Consider the following 23,033-nt stretch of genomic DNA (forward strand, 5'->3'; position numbering starts at 1 on the left):
TCAGATATGGACAAATGACTCCGACGCACCACCACTGCTTGAGTTTGCCGCTTGGGAAACACGGTAGATATCTGCAAGATAAACAACAAATTGTTGACAAGATAACTGAGTCGAAGCAAGAAAAGTAGGAAAGATTAAACAGGAAAACACCGAGGAAACATAAAGCAGGAAAGCTACTTAATTCGAAACCACTTACGTCTTCTTCCACGTAGTCGACTTATCATATTTATTCCACTGAAAGCGGAAATACCGCCGCTCGTACTCTATAGTAGAAAGTAGAAAAGTAAGTTTAAAATAAAGTGATTGCAGTAAAAACGTTGCACCATTTTGTTCCTGAATGTTCATGTAATAAATTCTGTAGCATTAAGGTACAGGTAGTTATCAAGTACATTTAATAGTTTTGTAATACTTTTGGGATACTTAAATAATAAATCACTTACTCTTGTTGGATTAAAGCCACTGCTTGGTGAAGATAATCTCCTTGAGAGGATAGAACGGATCTACAGGCACAATCATACTTATGTCACTGTCAAAATCAATGGTATTCATCAAGACTAGCAATAATTAGATAGACAGGAACTTCAAAGGAATAATTTGACGTGTAGTAAGCTTATGTGAAATAAGATTACTAAATTTCTTGCCAAGAGTTAGATGAAAAGACTTATCAGTCCCCTCTACCTGTGCGCGCTAACGAGCCATAGCCAGAAAAATTGGTTACAACGTGTACTTTTTATGTATAAGAAGCGCACGGGGTAGAAAACGACCCAAAGTGACTGAGAGCTCCCATCGATCAGTTTTAATGACTGAACAGAACTGATCTTTTTGTCCCTAGGCAGTCAGCTCATCAGGTATATATTTTCAGGACATTTTAGTGACACAGATATAATAACCAGCAGGCAATAACTCGTGCAGCAGGCAACAGCAAACCTTAGTTTTTTTTTAAATGGGAGGGTCCAACTTCACTCCTTTAGTGAGATGTAATGCCCTCCTATAACGTTTTTCGTTTTTTTTTTTTTTTTTTTTTTCAGACTTTCACATTATTCGGGGTTCTTAGCATTGCGTACAAATCACTCCAACCTGGCACGGTCTTAGACTACGATTAAACAAACTTGCGTCCAGCCTCTCCTTAAAAATAAACTGCCCTGGATCCCATAACTATCGCCCTATATCCAAATGACCGATGGCTTCAAAAATTGTTTAAAAGGTAGTCACTAAGCACATGCTGTAATGAATGGAAGTAAAGTATTTGGCAACTTTCAATCTGTCTATCGAAAGAACTACGGTTTGGAAACAACAACTTATTCGCAATTTCATTTTCTCTCCTTATTTACTTGGTGAAATAGGCAACCGTTGCTTTGTTTACAGTCGATGCAGAATACAGCAGCTCCACTTACACCAGTGTACAAAACATATTTCTCCAGTTTTGACTGGAGACATTGGCTCCATATTTGCTTCAGAATTCAATTTCAGACTCTGCTGATTCCTTTTAAATCCGTACACGATCTGGTTCCATTTTACATTCAGATTTGTTGCTCTTAACGAGACCTCTCTTATCTGAAAACCAAAAGTTTTCTTTTTTCCCTACATACGATATTCGATATTCCTGTTTTAATCTACGGTGTTGTTTGTTCATACATACGTGGAAATAAAGTTTACTTGCTTGCAACTACTAAATTGCAAGTAAACTTTATTGGATTATTATTACGGGTGCACCCTAGATGTTACATCTAGTTCATGACAACAAAGTGAATAATGGCGTGTGTACACAACATGTGTGTCAACTCAATTTCTCCTGTCATTGATCTCTGATAGCTGATTGAAAAACTAAGCTTTATTTTAAATAATCCAGCGGTCTACACAGGCAGTACAACGCCTTTGTTGTGTTTTATGTTATACACGCAAACTGCCACCCGAAGTGTAATTATAGGGTATAATTTATTTTCTTAAGTTTTACGTGAGTAATTACATTGTTTTTTGCGCTGCCAAAATGTGAATGCCTACTGTGAAGACATAATATGAGCTTTTTTTTTTTTTTTAAATTAATGCTCAAAAATCATCATACCTTTGAATCGAATAGTGTCCCGAACACTAAAATGAAGAAACCCTGAGGAAAATCAGACATGCACATTTCTTAATCATCAGCGCGTATGAACACAAAATGTACATGTATTTACAACAATACTAAACATTAAATCTAACATTAAATTACAGTGGCTGCAAATACCTGTAGTGAATTGAAGAATGCGAAGGCAATATGGATTCCTTCATTTGATGAAACCGTGGTTCCCACTCCCAAAGACCAGGTCAGTCCAAATAAAGGAGTCAAAATGACCACACATCTTGCAAGGACTACAAGTGTATGTTTTTCATCTATTTGGGTAGAGTCCTCCACACCTCTTCGCAAAATTTTGAACAAGACCACAATGACAATTAAAATGTTAATGAAAACTATGGTCAAAGCAGGTATCACCAAGGAAAGAAGGCCCTTTGTCTCAATCCAGTTCAGCCAACAAGCATCGTATTTCCTGATATATCCATTCCCTGGTGCTGTGACTGCAACAGTAATAACAGCTATAATCAGAGGGCAGCCATAGCCTAAACTGAAACCAATGGCCAACATGTTTGCCTGGGACATGCGCGACAAGACCATGACCGTCCGGTAAAAAAGTAGAAGGCCTGACACGAACATCCAAAAGAATAGAGCAAGGTAGAAAAAGTGCATAAAAAATGTTATTGTGCTACACGGTCCAAGTGGAACTTTATAGTCCTCCCCTGGGTTTTCCGGGGGGTTCTTTGCTATAGAGGCCCCGATGATGAAACAGATGTCAGCAATCAACAGAGACAGGGCAGTATTAACAATCGACACATGACGCATGAAGGCAGTGCTATTTCTGGTAATGACTTTCCAAACATATCCCTCAATACTGAGACCTATAACTAAGCTTACAAGCGATACCCCAACTCCAACATAGGTAATTATATCCAAGGCCTTTCTCTGTGATGGGGGGATGTCCGTTGCCAACAGAATTGAGAAGGAGGTGAGGTGGTTACAGCTGCAGGTTACTGTGTTGTTTATGTCAGAAACAAATTTACAGCCTTCATCATCCCAAGCACCGAGATTATTGAAGAGTGTGAAGTTCCAGAATACGCACTGGGGGTTCAGTATCAAGGAGTTGTTCAGCTTGTTGTAGTTCAAAAGGACATTCTGAATTGTTGTATTTATTTTCACAAGCACCACTGCTGAATTGATGGCATTTTCACTGGCAGTTTCATTGGTGGAGTTGAAGAGGCTGACATCAAAGGTAGAGTTCCGTGCTGGCATAACATTATTAAGCGTGGCGAGGGTGATGGTGGTAATAAAGACGTTGCTCATGTTGGTGTTTGAAATGTCTATGACGATGCTGGAGTTCAGGTCAGCCCTGAAGGAGTTGTCAAAGGTGGTTCTGTTGAGCAGGATCCGTTGAGTCACAATGGCAAACTCCCCGACCAACTCACTGGAAATAGTCTCCAGTGAACCCAGTAATGCTGAACTGGAATTGCGGGTTTCATTTGCATTCAGAACTACCCAGGACTCCCTTGCATCATCACCAATGATGACATCAACAGTGTTTAGTACATTCTGCAGATCAACAGACATTTCACTGTGGGGGAACAACCTCATTAAAAGGTTAAAACGCACATTTGCTTCATAACACACAAATCATTTTACTTAAAGGAATACTTGGAAGCTTTGACTTACCTGCATGATCGTTTCATTGACAGCAGTCGAAACATTTGCAACAATGTTTAGGATTTCAACAATGGCTGATATGGTTGCAGATGAATTTACAATTTCTGTTTTGTATTGCTGGACAGCTATACTTAGATTCACCACAAATTGTGTCACTTCCTCCACAACCAAATCCTGGAAGACAGAAACATTAAAAACAAAACAAAACAAAAAAAAGTACGGCTCCACATTTTTTTTAGTATGAAATTGTAATCGATGAATGACAAAAGGTGGAGATTTTTCTTTCTAGACACAGGAAATTGTTACAAACAACCGCTGTAAATGTTGTAGGCCACAAGGGGAAATAAAGCATTTACGCCTCATTACACTTTCAAAATAAATGTGTCTTGCAATACTCATATGCCATATCTATGTAGAGAGATGGATTTGGTCATTAGTGTAATCACGCAGCAATTCTTTCCAGATGCAACTACACTATAGGAAATACAGGACAAAATCCACAGGCCTCTGTGCCAAAAAGTATTTTAATAGCAATTTTTTTGAGTGAAGTTTATTGAGTATGTCTTTATTCAGAAGTGGACAGGTTGCTTTACCTATTTGCGACTTCAGCCTGCTCAAGAACTTCACCTATTTCCATTTCCCCAATTTATTTGTTTTTACCCTGCTAAATTTGGCTACTACAGTCTTGCTTGGTCTAGTTGGACTAGTAGCTTATAGCAAATGTAAGGTAATGTTAGCAAACTCTGAGTCAACATTTCTTTGTTTAACTGATGCTCCTCTTTGCATGTGGTACTGTTACACTGTTTTATCATGCCATGGCTAAACATCTCAATAAAAATGAAATGCTTACTTCTTGGTTTACTTTTATTACTACGTTTTAAAACAATTTTCTAGTAAGTATTTTCCAAGTAAAGGTTTACTAACACACACACATATATATATGAGGTAGCATGATAGTGGAAGAAATAAGAAATGAACTGAAGATGATTTACGTATTCAAATCAATATACAAAGCAATTAATATCATGCAGTCTGACTATCAACCAAACTGATACTAAGCTCGTCAGTCGGAGTTAGTATCCACAGGCTAATAAGAATTGTAGGTACTGTCCGACTTTGGTACATGAAATAATCAGGCAAGCTTCGAAGCCACAAAGCGGTAGGTAATGTTAGTATTCATCAGCGTACAGGAAGCAGTTTGGAGAGTAGATCACCCACCTGAGAATCAACGAATAATTCCTTAATTTGTGTTACAATACAGGTGTCCTTCTCAAGTTTCCACTCTCCTGTTTCCTGACAGACCGCAGTCTTGATCCCCTCTTGACCTTCCTCACATCCTATGCTTGATCTGTCACCTGCTCGCCCGGTCCCATACTGAGCATCATTACACGTGACATCTTAAGGGTTAAAATAACCAATTATTGGAAAACGATGGTTAAAAACAGCAAAGGGTAGAGTTTCATTTTGAAAATTGCTCTTACCGTCTCTGAAAATGGTTATTATTGTTGTCATTTCATAACTTGGTGCGTTATCAACCCTACAAATAAATCGTATTTTATCTTCCTGTGATCCAATGCACCGTTCTAGTTGGTAATCATGCTTGATGCAGTTGGCTTCTCCATCGTTAAAAGGAACTGTGAACATTTATTAGCGTTGTTAGTAGTTAGTTAATAGCCATCTAGAACTGCACAGCATGGCTTGAATGAGGAGTTTTAACGTGAGTTCATACTTACCTGAGTTTAAAGGAAATTTGTCTTGAAACCACTTTACTGTGTAGGGATGCTGCACGCAACACTTAATGGGTAGTATCTGTCCGTTTTTGCATTTTACGTTAACTCCACTCTGTAGTCGCATAATGGGAGCTTGTTTGATTTTAGCTTGTGTTACAACTCCTTCTTGGAGGAAATCCATTGCTTTGCCGCTCAGCGTACAACTGTAAAGTCCTGTGTTCAAGAGAAATAGGTATTAATGATTGCATAGGCATTACTGTTAAATGAAGCAAAATGGCTAATTGCCAATATTTCAATACTTCACTAGGGCTGGGATAAATATTCTGATACTGATTACAGCTTTATTACAGTTCACATTTAATTAAGAATGCAAGTAGTGAGTATATGTTGTATAATTGCTTATATGATGTTATAGCTGCGAGAGGAAAATAACCCAGCAGAATACAATGTTAAAGGTTTTTCACAATATTCTGTTCCCAAACTATAATTTATCTGAACTTGTCTCATAGTGTCATTATCATGATGTGTAACTATAACTATAGTTTCATACAAGCGGTATAGGCGATTTCTTGGCTACTGACTAGTTAACAAATACAGCCAGCTCTGACTTACCACTATCAGCAGTAATCACGTTGTTAACTTTAAGCACAGACACATTGTTAGAAGTAGTTATTTCAATCCTTCCACTCTCTTTAATTTCACGCCCTTTAAATTTCCACATAGAACTAGATATTTGTCCCACATTAATGTTCTTTGGAGTCCCACATGTCAGCATCATGCTGTTTCCAGTATAAGTGAGTTCCGGGATACTGATTGAAGTTGAACCTTTGAATAAAGCAAAATCTAATTAGTAAGGAATTCGGTCAAGTTAAACCAAAAGTAACAAACTACTAGCCTTTTTTTTTTTTTAACTTACTATTGTAAAATGCAGAAACTGAGCCAATGACAGGGGCAATAGAATGTATTGCTTGTGGGAGTTTTTGATTTGCTTTGGCCATTTCATCAGGGTCAACTTGTGTTGTCTGAACAACAAAATCTGTAATTATACTTCCTTCTCTGTAAGAGCAAACAAAAGCCAAAGTTATTTTGTGGATGTGATGATTCCGGCTTCCAAATATTTGTTAATGCAAGAATTACACATATTGTACCTGAATCCCTTCACAAACACACTGATATAGCCTGTGATTTCTTTATACTGTTTCTCTAACTGTTGGGAGAGATATGATTAATGACAACATTTGAACACAAAAAACTGAAAATACTAGTTATGTTTGGTGATAACTAATGGTGCACTTACCACTGACTGAATCCTTGATTTAAATTCTTTGTACTCAGAACTCGTTAAATCATTTAATCCTGCCGTGTATTCTTTGTCTAATCTGATCGACATTTCCACATTGAATCCTGTTTAGTAATAAATAAATATATATTTTTTTAAAATTAGAAAAATCATGTTTTTTGATGTAAAGACAATAAATTCACAAAAAATGGCAAAGTAGACACCGGCATAAAAGAGTACACAAGAGAGAATACAAGTGTAAGTTAAGGATCTTTCCTAATAACTTGGTCATTACAAAAAAAAAACTTTGGATCTTTTTAGAATTTGCTGCAGATGAGGAGTATATTATAAAATATAATCAATTTTGTTTCTGCAGCTCTGAGAAATGCCTGGTGGAATTTAACATACTACTAAATAAATAAATATCAATCTGTCACTTGTGTTCAATGCAATTTAATTTTAAAAAAAATGGTTGCCAGTTTAACAGAATGTATTACTTCTGTGTTAGTAAAACACTACCTTTAGGCGGTGTTTGTGTAATAGCAGTTGTCGTAGTTGTTGGAACGGTACCGGTAGCAGCTGAACTGGTAGTGGTGGTGGGGATAGTGCTAGCAGCCATGGTAGTGGTCGTGGTGGGGATAGTAGTAGCCTTGGTACTAGTAGTTGTTGTAAGGCTTGTGGCGTCTGATGTTTTTAAGCTAAGAGTCACACTACCAGCTGAAAATACAACAGTTCAAACATAATCACAGAAACTTAAAATTTCCCTTAAATGTAAAAAAGAGAGGTAGTGTTGTTACGACACATATTTTTCAGATAACCTTAACAATAACTTTCTATTTTTTTTAATTGAACTGTTCAGAGTATTGTAACTAAAATTGTAAGCAATTGTAACAATTTTTTTTTGGTGTTATTGTAATTGTTGTGTCCACTTCATTTTAGAAGCTGTTATTGAATCTGGCGATTTTAAAATTATTTATATAATTGTTAGGAATAACAAAATAACAAAAACTGAATAATAAAATCTGACGTTCTGACACATTTCAAATAACTAGGTGAGAGATGGCTGCTGGCAATAAATAACAAAATTATTGATATCTTCTTAAAATTGTTGGTGTGTTATGGTGTTAACTTTTATTGTGTGTCCACACCTGTTGTAGTAACTGCTGCTGAATCTGAAAAAGATCATTTACATAATTATGTATTGTTAAACTGATTAATGAAATGACAAGTCAATTAAGACAAAAACTGTCTAGTTCTAACAAGGAAAAGTAGTGTAAGAATAAGTTTTAAAGCATTTCTGTTGTTGACTTAATATCTGAGGTATAAACGGGTGTTTGCGTACACATTTGCGTACACCTGTATCAAGTGAAGATAAAATTGTTGAAAAATTTCAAACAAATGTTAATCGGGGGAAAGATATACCAGCTTTTATTTCTAAAAATGTACAAGTAATTACAGTTGTTGGTGTAATTGTGGGTATTGTAGTTGCTGTATATATCCATCTGATTTCAATAAACGTCTGTAAAATCTTAATCAACACGCTAACTATCCTTTTATAACAAGGACAGCCACCGTAACAATTTAATTAAAAAGTATGTTGCAACAAAAGTCCATTTAAAGCCCAAATCACTTACTGCAGTTTTTACTTCATTTTTTTTTATTGTTAAAGTTATTTAAAGGCATTTACTTGTTACAGTTGTTAGTGTTGTGGCAGCTGTTAAAAAAGAACTCAATGAGTCAAGTGCCTTTCACTATGATTCAAGTGCATTACATAAGAAGCGTCCAGAAGCTGTCTGAAGTACAGAAATGTCTTCATCATGGTTTGCTTTGTTTTTTACTTTTGATCAGAGAAGACCATCCGACCCTTCTGAGACACATGTCTAAAAAGATTTTTAGTAAAAACAAAGAATTCTGGGAAATTTTAACCTTAATTTTGCTGCTTAATTAACAGCTACATTATCGCTACAACACATCTGAAAACTACATCTACAGTTACCACAAATTGTTCCAGTGGTCTTGTTTGTTGTAACACGGCAGCTGGGAAGCATATGCAATGTATGCAATGCATACAATGGATGCTGGGGCGTATATGCAAATAAGGTGTTTCTAAATAACTTAAATTGATGAATTACGTAAGTATTCCATTAGACAGTTTTTCAACTGATTTTAGGTTCTGAAGTGATAAACAATTTAAACTTTAAAACTGAAACTTATTACTTAAGCATTTTACATAATATAACATGAAATGGAAATTGAAAACATGTAAAGTAGGCTGAACATAAATCACAAGTTTATAAGGCCTGTGTAAATGTAGTTGTTCTTTATGCCAAAGAATATTAGTTCAAGTTTTTACAGAGCTGATTGGGAGAAAGCATGAGTAAGGCATTGGTAATGCTTGTGATTTGTTTGTTCGAGGAGAGCTCAATGTTCAAAATGCACCCAGGTTTCTGGGCTGCTGGTTTGAGATTTGTAGACAAGGGATTCAAGACTGTGTGCATAGAGTGGATATGGACTATATATTTTTTTTTATTTAGGTAGAGGAAGTTGTGGGACATACAGCATTAGACTTCTGTAAGACAAGACATTAGGTTGCCTGTATCACTGTTTTTTTAATGCGACATAGATCTAGGTTGTCATCCACACAACAATGATAATGAATATTGTGTTTGCAGATAACACAATATTCATTTATCATTGTTGTGTGGATGTCCTAAGGGAAGCATGTCAATAGAGAACAAAAAGGGCCAAGGGTGGAGCCTTGTTAAACACCACAGGTCAGAGGGGCCACTGAAGAAGAAACATCACTAATGATTACGGAATAAGCCTATATACCAAACATCATCTAAACCAGTCTAAGTCAGTATCCCTAAATCCAACGCTTTTTTCAAGGCAATACAACGCTAACGTTTATCACGTTAGCGTGACAAACGTTATGAAAAGCTGACCTAAGTTTCAGACAGAACAGAATTATACAGAAATTCTACAATCACCAGCATCAGTTGTTAGTATCAGATTATTGGTTACCTTAAATAAATCTCGTTTGGTGCTGTGAAGGGATCAAAAACCTGATAATCAACTATATTATTAGTAAAAAAGATACAAATTTTCAGGAAATCGTTTTTTTTTAAATTCGTTGTGGCAACAGGTGTTGATTATGGAAAAATAATACGCGAAGTAAAATATAATATATAATATATAATTGTATAATTAATATAAAATTGGTTATTGGTTATGAACGACATACGGCTCATATCTCCTGTGCTCTACTCCACCATCACTTCATTCCTCCTCTGTATCCACTGTATTTCTTCCTCCTGATTTCTGCAGGGATGTGCAACAAAACAAGCAGGAGCAATTGCAACCGGCTGCATACACAAGTCCGCGTGTGCGCACTATATATCACTATATTGTAAGTTAAGATGAATTACTAAAAAGGTTCAAACCAATGTTAGTCTGTAGTTTTACTGTATCCCATAACTCTACAACTTCATTCGTAAATATGGTTGTTTTTGAAGATGTGAGTATTGCGGTGTTAAATAAATATACATACTTTGAAATACAAAGTTTTAGTAGATTTTACTGCAGGAGTATATCATAACCTTAAATCAAACACTAACCCCCTTGTTATGACAATTCATGGTAACCTGTTAGGGATTGTAGAGTTTTGATGGGTTATTGCAAAAGCCTTTAATTTATGGTCATACATAGACTCACAGAGCACTTTATTAGGAAAACTATTACTAATATTGCCTCCTCCTGCTCTCAACACAGCCTCAATTTTCGTGGCATGAATTCCACAGGATTTTGGAAATATTCCTATAAGATTTTAGTCATGCTGCCAATCTGCTGTTCTACCACAGCTCAAAATTATTCTATTAAATTCTGATATCGTTTCTGGGGAGGCCATTGAAGTAGAATGAATTCATGGTCATGTTCATTAAACCACTTTGAGATGGGTAAGATGGGTAAATTTTGACCATAAAGGAATGCATATAGTCAGCTACAATAATCAGATAGGGTGTGGCATTAAGCAGTGATTGCGGTGACTGGTATTCCACACTTCATTACACAACTACCAGGCTGGACAGCTGAAAAAGGGCAGGTTGGTCCATGGATTCATGCTGTTGATGCCAAATTCTGACCATCTACGTGCCTCAGCAGAAATCAAACTACATCAGACCAGGCTACAATTTTTTTTTCTAGTCTTCAGCTGTCCAGTTTTGGTGACCCTGTGGCTACTGCAGCTTCAGATTTCTGTTCTTGGCTGAAGAAGTGGACTCCCAACTTGGTCTGCTTTTGTAGTCAATCCACCTCAAGATTCTACATCTGTTGCATTCTTAGATGCTTTTCTGTTCAACGCAGTTGTAAAGAATGGTTATCTGAGTTACCGTAGCCTTTATGTCAGCTCTAACCACTCTGGCCATTCTTCTCTCACCTCTCTCATCAACAAGGCATTTCCAACCACAGAACTGCCGCTCACTAGATGTTTTTTTTTCTTTTCTTATTCTGTTGTGTGTGACAATCCCAGGAGAGCAGCAGTTTCAGAAATACTCAACCAACAATCAGGCACAAAAAAGTCAAAGAAACAAAAAAAATCACATTTTCCACACTACGACGTTTGATTTGAACATAAACTGAAACTCCTGTCCTGTACCTGAATGAATGCAATGAATTTCTCTTTTCACTTTGTCTTTAGTGGAGTGTTCAGTGTAGACTGATGAGGAAAAATGAATTTAAATGATAAGGCATATTTATTTGCTTTGTTACAACAGTTTGTGTTTTGCAATTTTTCTGTTCAAATTTCTTGTAATAGGGGGTTGAATCTGAAAAAATTACAATGTAGCATATTAAACTGATTAAAAAAGTTAAGATGTCACGTTGAGATAAATTACTCTATTTTCAGGCCATTATCAACCAGTATTACTCATCCCTTATATCTGAAAGCTTACTGGTTACTACAGTTGGTGGTGTAGTTATTGGCGTTGTAGTGTTCAGATGTACACTAGGAGGAGATTCTGCAAAGACTAGTTAATGATCATGTGTTATTGGTTACAAAATAACCCAAACGTGAATCAAGTCCAGATCACTTAGTGTAATGTTTCATAATATTTTTACAATTGATATTTCACCTATTCCAAATATACATCTAACTTTCCACATAAAAAAGATTTTTTTTAACAAAAATTCCATTTTGTATACTTGTTTTATGTACTTACTCGTTTCAATTATTATTGGTGTTGCAGCTGTTGTAGTGTCAACAACAACATCAGTAGTAGCGACAGGTGTCGAATCTGAGAAGAAAAACTTACAATTTTACTTAAATTAAAAACTGAAATTTAGGGCACTGCAGTGTTCCAAGCAATACATGTTACCAGTTTTGGTTGTTTGGTTGAATTGTCTATATTACTCACTGTAAACCTTTACTACATTTTACAAATAGAGTTTTTTAGTTTCAAGTCCAACTATTTACTTTTTTCGTTTGTGAAAAACGGACCTTTTTCAGGGATTAAGAAATTGGAATGGAATTGGACAGAAGGGTCCAAACAAAGCAACCTACAAGTGCAAACAACACACAAAATTTCTGTTGCAGAAGTTTTGTGGCTAATCTTAATGATCCGAAGATTACTCATTAAGTAATCTCCGGGTACTTAATGAAGAGATTAGTTCAAATGTAGGATTTAAAATTCCATGATTCCTAATTTTTAAAAAAAATACTTTTAAATACTTTATTATTTGTTTTATGTTTTAATTTACACTATGTAAATTTCAGTAACAACTGGATGAATAGAGATTCTCTAAAACTTTTGAACAGTAGTGTACTTGTTAGAAATGTTTTTGGCGTTATTATAGTTTTCACAAATATTTAGAACATTTTACAATTATGAAATAATATATTTAATAATATAATAGAATTTTTTAAACAGGGCTTAACTGAGCAGATCTGCTGTAGTAATAGGTTTTTTTTGGCTGTGTTGTGGCTAAAAAGAAAATGTATAATCATATGTTTGTTTTTTTTTTCATTGACAATACAAGACAAACATACCGAAGCTTTAAAAAAACCCAATTGTTTTACAAATTTGTTATAACAATAAATAGCATTACAACAATTAATTACAAGCAGCTGCCTGTTCCTGTTATAACTTGCTGATGTTGATGGTACAACTGTCATAGTCTTGTGTTTGTTGACACAACAGGTGTGGGGTCTTTAAATAGTTTGTTAAATTCTGTTTATTTGTAGGTACAACAGGCATACTGTTTCTACTGTTAGCAAGACCATGCATGGCAGTTGATGACAGCAAAATACACAGTTATTTGTTACTGGTGTCAGTGTTGTGCCTGATTGGCGTAGACCTAAAGGCCATAAGTGTTATCTTTTAGTAAATGCGTTTGTTAAAATCTTTTTAAATCAGTTGTTATGGTATTGGTCTGATTGTTGTAGCAAAACCTAAAACTTTCAACATTAACTGGAAAAGTAAATTAAGACAATGAAAAATAAAGTAAGACAATGTGATCATGCCAACTATATGTGATTACAATACGTACCAGTTTTTGTAGTCAGGATTGGTGTTAAGATTTCTGTAATGTTTGACATTGGTGCAACAGTTCTGGCTGTTAAAACAAAGAAGTGATCAAAAACAAAAGTGTTTTTTTCATTTGCTGAATGACTAAGAAAACATCACACTAAGAAAAACTGCAAAAATACATGTCCTTTAACTTTAATAGTGTTGATCACATAGCTCATAGAATCAGAGTGACTAAGGCGCCGTAAAGAGGTAGTAAAAGTAGTGGAGGCAGCCAAAAACTTTGTGGCATTTAAAACTTTAGTGTGCTATAAAAAAAAAAAGATATTAAGAATTAATATAGATCTGAAAAATACATTGGTATTTCATACCATTGGCAGGAGTTGGTGATGGACAAATGTACTCGAGATCTGTTTGAAAACAGTAAACTGAGGCATTAAAGGTATTCAAAGCATACTTTCACCTCCTAACTGCCAGAGGTTGGCAATATAAGCCATCTGCATTGATGCATTCACAACTATTGTCAACTATATCATTGCATTTGCCAGAAGTGGCGCACATATGACAAGGCAAACGAAACTGCTCTTCACATCTGCATAGATATCTTGTACCACTGGGCAAACAAACAAACAAAATCATAATTAAACCGCTAGATAAACATAGCAATGTCAGACTGTTGATATAATTTGAAATTATTGTCAGTGCACAATGATTAATTTTAAAGCTGTTCTTACCTTTATAAATGTTGACATCAAAGATTTGGATTTGTTTGTCGATGCTGATGGGGTAGCTGTTTGTCTGAATGGTCCTCAGTCGATCGATTTGTGTAACATCTGAGATGTTCAACTCAACAGAAATGAGGTACTCATACACAATTGTAGAAGCTGGAAAGAAATATTAAAAGAAATGTGGTCTAATATTACAAACAGGTGTTTGATCTTAAGTATTTATGTTAAAGTCTTTTATATTTGTTTATTGATTTAGGAGTTTGTGTATTCATAAAAAACTGGAGGAGCTGCAGAGACAGAAATTTAAAAAAAAAACACCTAAACTACAAAAGCAACAGTATCTGCATTTATAATCAGTGCTGTGTTTTCACAGATTAAATATTCTCTTTAAATCTCATTTGGTGGTGATGGAATTGTTGTAAACAAGCTGTAAAGTCTGCAAACAAGAAAAGAGAGGCGTAGAGACACTAACACTACTGAACCACACACTTTACTGAGAAAAAGTGTCTCATATTTGAGGAAAAGATAATGTTATTATAATTATTCATTCTCTACAACAGATGGCACTGTTTACAAAGGTTTCCATCCGACTAAAGCAAGCTCCTGTCTTCTGTTGAAAGCCAGTATTAACATAGACACACAAGAGCTTGTCATCAAATAACTGCTAAGAAATAGTCATTGTCACTGATTGTTGCAAAGCCAAAAAGGCAAATCTGTCCAGGATCCCAAAATTAGACCACCTCAAAGTGTTGACATGATAATTAGTAACGGTGTGTTAATAGATCTGTTTTCCGACTTATAACTTTGGAAATCTTTAAACAGCTTGATCCTCTAATTATGATTCTCTTTAAGATACGAAACATTAAATATGAAAGAGCAGGTGATGGATATATCATGTTTATTGCATTTAATTTAAATAACTCAACTGAAAATTATATTTAGTTATTTTATTTTAACTGATTTGATGAATTTTTCGTAAATGTGTTAAAAAGCTGCGTCGTATAGTGGCTTTAATGTAGTAGTTATTGTGACAAACTTACTGTACAGACTGGCAATACTGGAAATACATGTGCAATGAAGGGGGAATGAAGGAAGCACTGAAAAGGTCTGTAGTCTTTCTTACATATACACATTTCAATGCTCTGATACACCTGTACAGCCTGATGGAAAACTGCTTACTGTGCTGGTCAGTAGACTGGCAATATTGTCCATCAGGAGGGATAGCATTGATGCATCCACATGTGTCAACAGTGATGCTGTCACAGGATCCATACAGTAAACATTGGTAACATGACCAACGATACTGATCCTCACATCTGCACTGGTAAACATCACTTCTTGGAAAGCAAACTGCGTATTTTTGATCATTTTCAGAGCATTAAAAAAAATAAGCAGTTGTTAGAAACAACTGCAACAACAGTATGTGTACAGAAATTACTGCTACCTGTAGAAGTGTTGATGTCATAGATTTGAATGTGGTTGCTGTTGCTGATGGGGTAACTGACATTGCTCAGCGTGGTCCTCAGTTGATTTATTAGTGTAACATCTGAGATGTTTAATTCAATAGAAATTAGGTATTCACAAACAACTGGAGGAGCTACAGAAGCAGGAAATAAAACAACAATGGGACACATCAAATTAGTTTGATCAGTTTGAGAGAGAGAGAGAGAGAAAAAAACCTAATAGGAGATGGATCATTTGTACATATGATTCTTGTCTGTATGCTTTTTTTAAAAACTGATTTAATCCAGTAGCATCTACTCAGCTTTACCTGCTGATGGTGTTGTTGTCAGAGGACATACTGTGAGTTCTGTAAACACAAACAAAGAGTTGTTGGTTATGAAGTGTCAGAGTTCAGGCACTTCCCCGAAAAGAAGTATTCATGAGATAAGAAAAGAAATAAAGAAAAACATCCCTGCTAGGGCTCACTGAAGTAACATAACATACATAACCATACACATACAAAGGATATACTGTAGCAAAGGAGAGTCATTCACTCGCATTCAGAGAGAACATTATAACAAATCAAGTAGATTTATTTTTTTTGTTTAGATAAAATGTTTTTAATAACGTTCAAAACATGAATTTGGAGGTTAAAACTTGGCTAAGTGTGTGATTATAGTACTCACGTTGATGGTGTAATGACTGATAGTATTGTCCATCTTTGGGAATAGCTTTGATGCAACTGCATGTGTTGTTTGTATCAACATCACATAGTCTATGGGTGTCACATTTTTCACAAAGCCAAGGGTAGCACTGGAGACCATCTTGGCTCCAAACTTTAGGAACTACCATTTATGTTTTATCTTTTCTTTCTTAATTTATCAATGTCAAAACACATATCAATAAATTCTACCTTCTGAAGCTAAAATATTTGCTCTTACCTGTAGTTATATCAGCAACTGAGATGTTTATTTGCATGCTGATTTGGACTGGAAAAGTTATATTTTTGAGGTTGTTTCTCAGTTGATCTGTATCTGTATTATTCACCTCAATGAAAATTTGGTATTCAATTGGAGGCACTTTTGAAAAACGGTAGAATTTTAAAAAATGTCCAAATTTAAATCATGTGATGACATCTGAGCTAACTATATTTGCTTAAAAAAGGACCTGTGATCTTAGATTTTTACATCTACTGTTCTAAAAATGAATGAATGGATGAATTGCCATATTCATGTATGGCAATTCATTGTGTGCTGAATGCTTGCCAGAGGGATTAGATTACCTCTTGTACCGTATGAGTGGAAATGGGTCCTACTGTACAGTAGGCTAATGTCGTCAACTTTAATAAAATCAAATCACATGAAGGAGTAACATTTTTTTTTTCATAAAAAGTGTGTTAGCGTTTATTTTACTAAATAACCAGATATAGAATTGTCAATTTCTGTGATGCTGACTGTTGCTGAGTCTGAAGGAAAACTGATTCTCTCCAAAGTTTCCCTTGAACAATTGTTCTATTAGTGCAATGTCACTGATGCTGATTTACACTTCAAGTATGTATTCATACAGCTGGACAACTTCTAGCAAGCAAAGAAACAAGAAAAAGAATTTTATGACAATATTTGAAGATGCAGTGTTTTTGATACAGAATGAAAACATCAAGCTGCCATTGAAATGTAAAAGTACATCTTAATAATAAGTATAAAGTAAGTAGTCAACTATCTTTGGCTGGAAGTATTGCCCACTGGTTGGAATACTGTTAATACATCTACACATATCATTAGGGAGCTCATCATAGGCTCCATATGCCATACAGTTTCTATTTCACCAAACATACTGATCCTCACATCTCCACTGGAAGTTGGTGCCATTTGCTCTTATGTGGAATTTATAGTACACACTAAAAATGCCACATAAGAGCAAAAAAAAGGAATGAGCAAACATTGTGAAAAAATAATTGAAGCAGTCTGACGGTTTTGCAACCTATTTTGAATATATAATATGCACTGTGAATTTGAGCACTGTGAATTAAATGAAATATGATATCGTTGATAGGCCACCTGTGTTTGGTCTCTGCAGTCACTGCGCACGGTAAGGTCTCCTGTGCTGCCAAGTGACTGCAGGATCATGTATTGGTCCTTGTTGAACTTTAACTTGTGCATGTGTGCATAGGCCTTGCTACTACCCTGTCTGTGAAGCCAAATATGAACTTTTTTGGTAGACATACAGTGTAGTTCTCAAGTATTTGGACAGGGAAATATCTTTTATTTTGTTTGGCAATGTACTTCAGCTTTGGTGGCATTCAACTGTAACGGTCACTGAGGTTCAAGTGCTGACTTTTGGCTTTGAAGCCATTTAAACCGGACTCGTAGCCATTATTCATATAAGGACTTGGCCACAATTACTACTCCATTCAACAAATCTTGAGGTAAACAGCATCGTTAAAGACGGCAACATCACCTCAAGGTACTTCTTTAATTTCGAATATAATGTGCTGGACCACTAAGCCAAAACAACTAAATGTGTGAATGTGCAAGTGGTTAAGGATTGCACTGTAATTTTGTGATAAAGCATTAACTTGTGCACATCCACTGCTATTAATATATTAAAGAGACGTGCTTAACTAGCTTGATTAGACATTGTATGTAATAACAGCTAAAACAGAACAATTGCTGGAAAGTTACTAAGTAGATTTACTTGAGGACTGTTTTTGATGCACTTATACTTTACTTGAGCAATTCCATTATATATACTCCACTACATTTCAAAGTGAAATATTTTACTTTTCACTGAACTACAGTCATTGATTTATAGTTATTAGTTACTTTACAGAATAATGTTTTATTTAAAAAAAAATCACACAGAATATGTTTATGAAACACAACACACTGTTTAAGATTAAGATTAAACCAGTAGTTCCAAACCATTTGGTTTGTGACCCCTTACAAAAATAACAAAACCGAAAAAAAACAATGTCTACTGGGACTGTTGACCAAGTTTCAGGTGTCTTTGTCATTAGAAGTTCCACCAAAGAGAAAAATTCCCTCTAAACTTCTAAGATGGTTTCATTTAAATAGTTCTTTGAGGACAAAAGAGGTAAAATTATCCAATATTTTACAAAAATACAAAGATTATAGCGAAAAGTCTAATGAAAACAGATTTGTGTAACAGAACTTGGCTTTTCTTCTTTTGTCTTCCATTATCATCTCACGACCCCTCAGGTTTATCTGGTAGTCATCTGGACCCTTTGGAAGCATCTGACCCCTAGGAGAACCACTGGGCAAAACTACCTGATTGTATTTAAATTGGATAGCAAAAACAGTAAAATCCCACTTAGACATTGTTGTATCAGTATTAAAATAGTAATACTGTCAGGTACTGCAGAGTGAGACCCTTTGCTTTTGATACATACTTTGCTTTGGAGAGCTAGTGCTTCTTTTATTTATGTTCTTAATTATTTTTCTTTTGAACATGAAAACCCTAAACCATGAACATGGGTTAGGGTGCTTTATTCTGTATCTTATTATTATTATTATTATCCTATTATTCAAATTTGACCATGGGCCAACACAATCTTGCACCCAGCACTTTCATTATCAAAAGTAGCACTCATCAAACCAGCAGAAACTCCATTCTTACCTGTGATGATGTCAATATATGTGAAATTTACAGTAGGACCCAGAGCCAGGGAAAAGCTGCCATTGTTCAGTAGGCTCCTAAGGTAGTCTGTCCCAACATCTGTCACAGGCAGCTCCAGATCCACTTCATACTCAACCTGAGTTAGAAGTGCTATAGGAAAAATACAACATGCTTTTCATGCATTTTCAGAACACAGTATTTTAGAGACACCAATCTAAAATATAATATAGAGGTGGTGCTGAAGGTTAAACTTCAATTTGTCAATAGTCAATTTGCTGATAGTCCTTTATCAATCAAATTCAATTTCACAAGGCTTTGATGGGTACTGTACAACCAGCAGTATTAGCCAAGGCAATCTTCAAAGGAAATGTACTTTTGCCGTTTGTTATTTCTATATAGACATATTCAGTGTCACAGCCTAAAATCTTTCCAAATGGCACAAAAATTTCCCAGGTTTATGAAGTCTGTCAAAAATTCATTTAATTTTATTAATTTTTAACATAATAAATATATATTTTTGTTTATTGTGTTTTACTGACATGCTTGTGTGTCTGTGTTCTGCTATGCGTGTCTTTTTAAACCTGCAATAAATTATCTTTTTTTTTAACCATTTTGGGGAAATAAGTTGTAGAAACAAGCATAATATCAGCTCTATATCAGATTCACCATTTAAACTTTATAACGCTCATATAACTTGTTAGCAAATCAGAACAGTAAAGATACAGGCTGAGAAACCGAAATGAGGGGCAGAAAAAAAATTAAACCACTCTGTCAAGAGGATATGTGGAGTTAGGGGCTGATTCTCTATTGCAGTCTATAATAATATAATTAGTATCATCAGGAAATGTATGCCTCTGAATTTTTTATGTTTGAATTTAATGAAGAAATTATGATTTGATTACCTAATATTGGCTGACAGGACTGGCCACTAGCTGGAATGGCATTGATACATTTACACATCCAACTGGATATGTAATCACAGGCTCCATATGTAGCACAGGTGCTGTATGGCCAAGCAAATTGTTCCTCACATCTACACTGGAAGCCAGTGCCAGGTGAGGAACACACTGTCAGAAGAGAAGATTTTATAATTATATACTGTTAATCTTGGCAATATGTTTGTTGTACAAAGGAGCTCACGAGCGCTACTTACCTATTGTGATGCTAATGTCAGAGATCTGTGTGTTGTTATCATGTTGTATGGGAAGACCAGTAGCATTCAAGGAAGACCGAATCTGCTCAAATGTCTCTAAATTAGAGGCATTCACTACAACATCAATAATGTAATTCCACTGGCCTTTGAGCACTGCAAAGATTGAAATTAGAAAAGAAAGTCAAGAGTTGGATGAGAAAATTGATTGTCATGTGTGTACGCTAAATATGAAGCTACAGCTTTACTTAAGCATGAAGACTGGAAACAGGGAAACAGTTTGACTATGTTCAAAGGTGAAAAATCTGCCTATTTTTTAAAAATTAGTAAATGTTTAGTTAATAAAGACGTGAAAATGAAAAAAAAAACAGTAGTGGTTTTGCAGGGGGTTGGACTAACCATTTCTTCTTTGCTGAAAGTTTTCCTCTTTGTGTTCCTAAAGCAAAAAAAAAAACAAAAAATAAAAATGGTTCAATCACTGCTCTGGTGTTTATGAAGCGCAAGTCCCATATTTTCTGTTCAGTAGCATAAATACAGAATACCTACCGGTGAAACCAGACATGAAAATTCAATTAAGTTCCCTGTTTCCAAAATAACAAGTGTCACTAGAAGGGCAAAGATGTTCAAATCATTCTTAGATATTGCCATTCCTTTCAAGAAAATAGAGAGGGACAGAACAAACAAGAAATTATATAGTGATTCCATCCACCTTTACTTGCTGTATTGTTTTACAGCCTTATTGTTATAGACAGTGGATGTGGAACTTTACACAATAGTCACAACTTTGACATCTATTTACTACTCAACAAAGGAAAGTAAAGCCAATTATTGATGTATTTATAGTTACTTAACTTATTATTTTATTACATCAATGCTAGTTTTATATCTCCCAGCTGTAGTGTCGGTACTGTAATGCAACATCTGTGTTGGCAGGTACTAAAAATAGTTTTGTTATATCACTTAAATCACACTGACAATTGCTGTGCAGTAGGCTTTGTTAAGCCTCTTGATTCGTTGCATCTGTCACTTGAGCACTCTGCACATTACCTCATATTTTATTTACTCTGTGCCATGATTCCACGCACAGGATATCGCGCAGAGTGCTGAGTACAGTACAACCTGTTGTTGTGGGTCCAGACAGCCTGGGTATTTTTCCTCACCACAAACCATGAAAGAGAGACAGCTAACTTTAGCTAGACCCCAGTCATTTGCATTATGCGGGAAGATGAAGGATGAGCTCGGGATGACTCAGCAAGTATTTAAAACACATGAACAAGTAATGTCCAGTCTAGAGGGATGAAGCTTACGCATTTTTTCCACAAATATCCCTAAAGACGTTGGTTACGTACCGTAACCCCAGATTCTATGAGTATAAGATTTGCCCCTAAAATCTGTAGAAATTGGGTTTATCCCCTACTGCATACGCAGTCGATAATAGTGACAGTTCTTGGAGGGCGAAGCCTATATGAAATAGAAGAGTGTTATCATTTTTTTTAAATGATAGAATGCATTCAATAGCCCCAGTATCATCATACTTTGTGTTTCCTCACACAAAAAGTCTAAATAAAAAAAGTCTAGCTCTAATTACTGTTGGAATTTAAAAGGTTGGTCCAACAAAGAAATATTTTCTTATTTACATCTAGTGGTAATTAGGCATACTGCACAGAAACTTTTGGCTTTACCCAGATTTGCGCTATCCATCTTTGTGGTACTCACAACAACCAAAATTGAGAAATACATCTTTCTAGAATCATTCAAAGGCGTTAACTTGTCAACAGTTTTCCTACGAAAATGTTGACAGCAAGGTAGAATTTCATTCACCTACTGTTTTGTACTGGGCTGGCAGCAGAGACAGAGATCTGAAAAACCAGGGCAAAACTATAAGCATGACTGTAAACTCTCATGTCAGTGGCAAGACATCTGACCTAGTTTGGCTCCTGACTCATATCCTAAGTATGGCATCGATTATTAAAAAACACAAGCGTCATATTTCCAATATACACACCTTTAATGAGTTGTCCTCTTCAAGGTTCTTTAACTGCATTAAACAGAGAAGTTCAACATAGTGTTGGATGTGAGTCAACAAAATCCAGTGCTGCTTGCTGGCTCATCAGCATAAGACTTATTCTGTTAAAGATACCTGAATTGAGACCTGTTCAGAATTGGAAGTGAGTGACAAATGCCTGAAGATACTTGTATGCTAAGGAGAGTAAATCTAATCATGGGTTTCCAGTGGCAAACAGAATTTCTATGCTTGTTTGGCCCAAGTGTGTACTGAAAGATGGACCCATAGTTAGGTAATTTAATGTATGCCCAACACCAGTATGTGTACTGACACCGCTGTCATTACGATGTCAGTTGGGTTGCATGTCATTAAAAGTTATTAGTATCAGGGAACACCAGTTGGTTCACAGGTGCAGCACTTAACAAAGGAACTGCTGTCACACTAGAACATCAACTGTTGTTGTTGTTGTTGTTTTTTTTAAAAAGCCTACTTAACATGGAGAACAGGAATCGTTGTCTGATGAGGGCTAGCAGTTATCTTTTGAGGACATCCTGATTTTAAATCCCTCAATCATAAAAACCTCCACCTCACTTATATAATTTTAGTACTGTATTTGGTTAACTGTCCCTGAGGCAGCAGATTATGAAGTCTCAAACCCGACAAAAGTGCAGTAAGTGTGTGGGTGTGTTCCTTAAGCTCCAGAATGGAACTTTAGACTTTGTTGTGATATTGACATTGTGTAGATGTGTGTGACTTAAAATCTCTGTTCTCATGATGTCAAATAAAATTAAAACTAAAATGTTAATGTTAT

General features: G+C 35.5%; 1 protein-coding gene across 1 annotated transcript; it reads right to left on the reverse strand.

Moving 5' to 3' along the window:
* On the reverse strand, nt 1-20,865 carry LOC120789362 (adhesion G protein-coupled receptor F5-like). Its single transcript, XM_040126026.1, has 25 exons — nt 20,764-20,865; nt 20,617-20,653; nt 20,221-20,373; nt 19,970-20,134; nt 19,010-19,217; nt 17,131-17,196; nt 16,345-16,500; nt 16,118-16,206; nt 15,433-15,585; nt 15,168-15,338; nt 13,995-14,144; nt 7,310-7,456; nt 6,754-6,864; nt 6,609-6,663; nt 6,377-6,516; nt 6,073-6,285; nt 5,464-5,673; nt 5,212-5,364; nt 4,949-5,127; nt 3,740-3,904; nt 2,225-3,619; nt 2,063-2,104; nt 441-500; nt 197-263; nt 1-71 (listed from the first exon to the last, which is right to left on the reverse strand). Exons 1-25 carry the CDS (start codon nt 20,863-20,865, stop codon nt 1-3), a joined length of 4,458 nt encoding a protein of 1,485 aa, XP_039981960.1.
* Nucleotides 20,866-23,033: the final 2,168 nt, after the last annotated feature.

This window comes from Xiphias gladius, chromosome 4, assembly GCF_016859285.1.
Source record: "Xiphias gladius isolate SHS-SW01 ecotype Sanya breed wild chromosome 4, ASM1685928v1, whole genome shotgun sequence".
NCBI lineage: Eukaryota > Metazoa > Chordata > Actinopteri > Istiophoriformes > Xiphiidae > Xiphias > Xiphias gladius.

Bases quoted from the DNA above. Each gene is read 5' to 3' on its own strand.
- LOC120789362 (XM_040126026.1), bottom strand. From the start codon at position 20,865: ATGGCAATATCTAAGAATGATTTGAACATCTTTGCCCTTCTAGTGACA. The intron at 15,339-15,432 runs GTAGCAGTAATT...AAAAATACGCAG, and splicing joins TGACATCAACACTTCTACAG to TTTGCTTTCCAAGAAGTGAT. The intron at 5,674-6,072 runs GTAAGTCAGAGC...TCTTGAACACAG, and splicing joins CGTGATTACTGCTGATAGTG to GACTTTACAGTTGTACGCTG.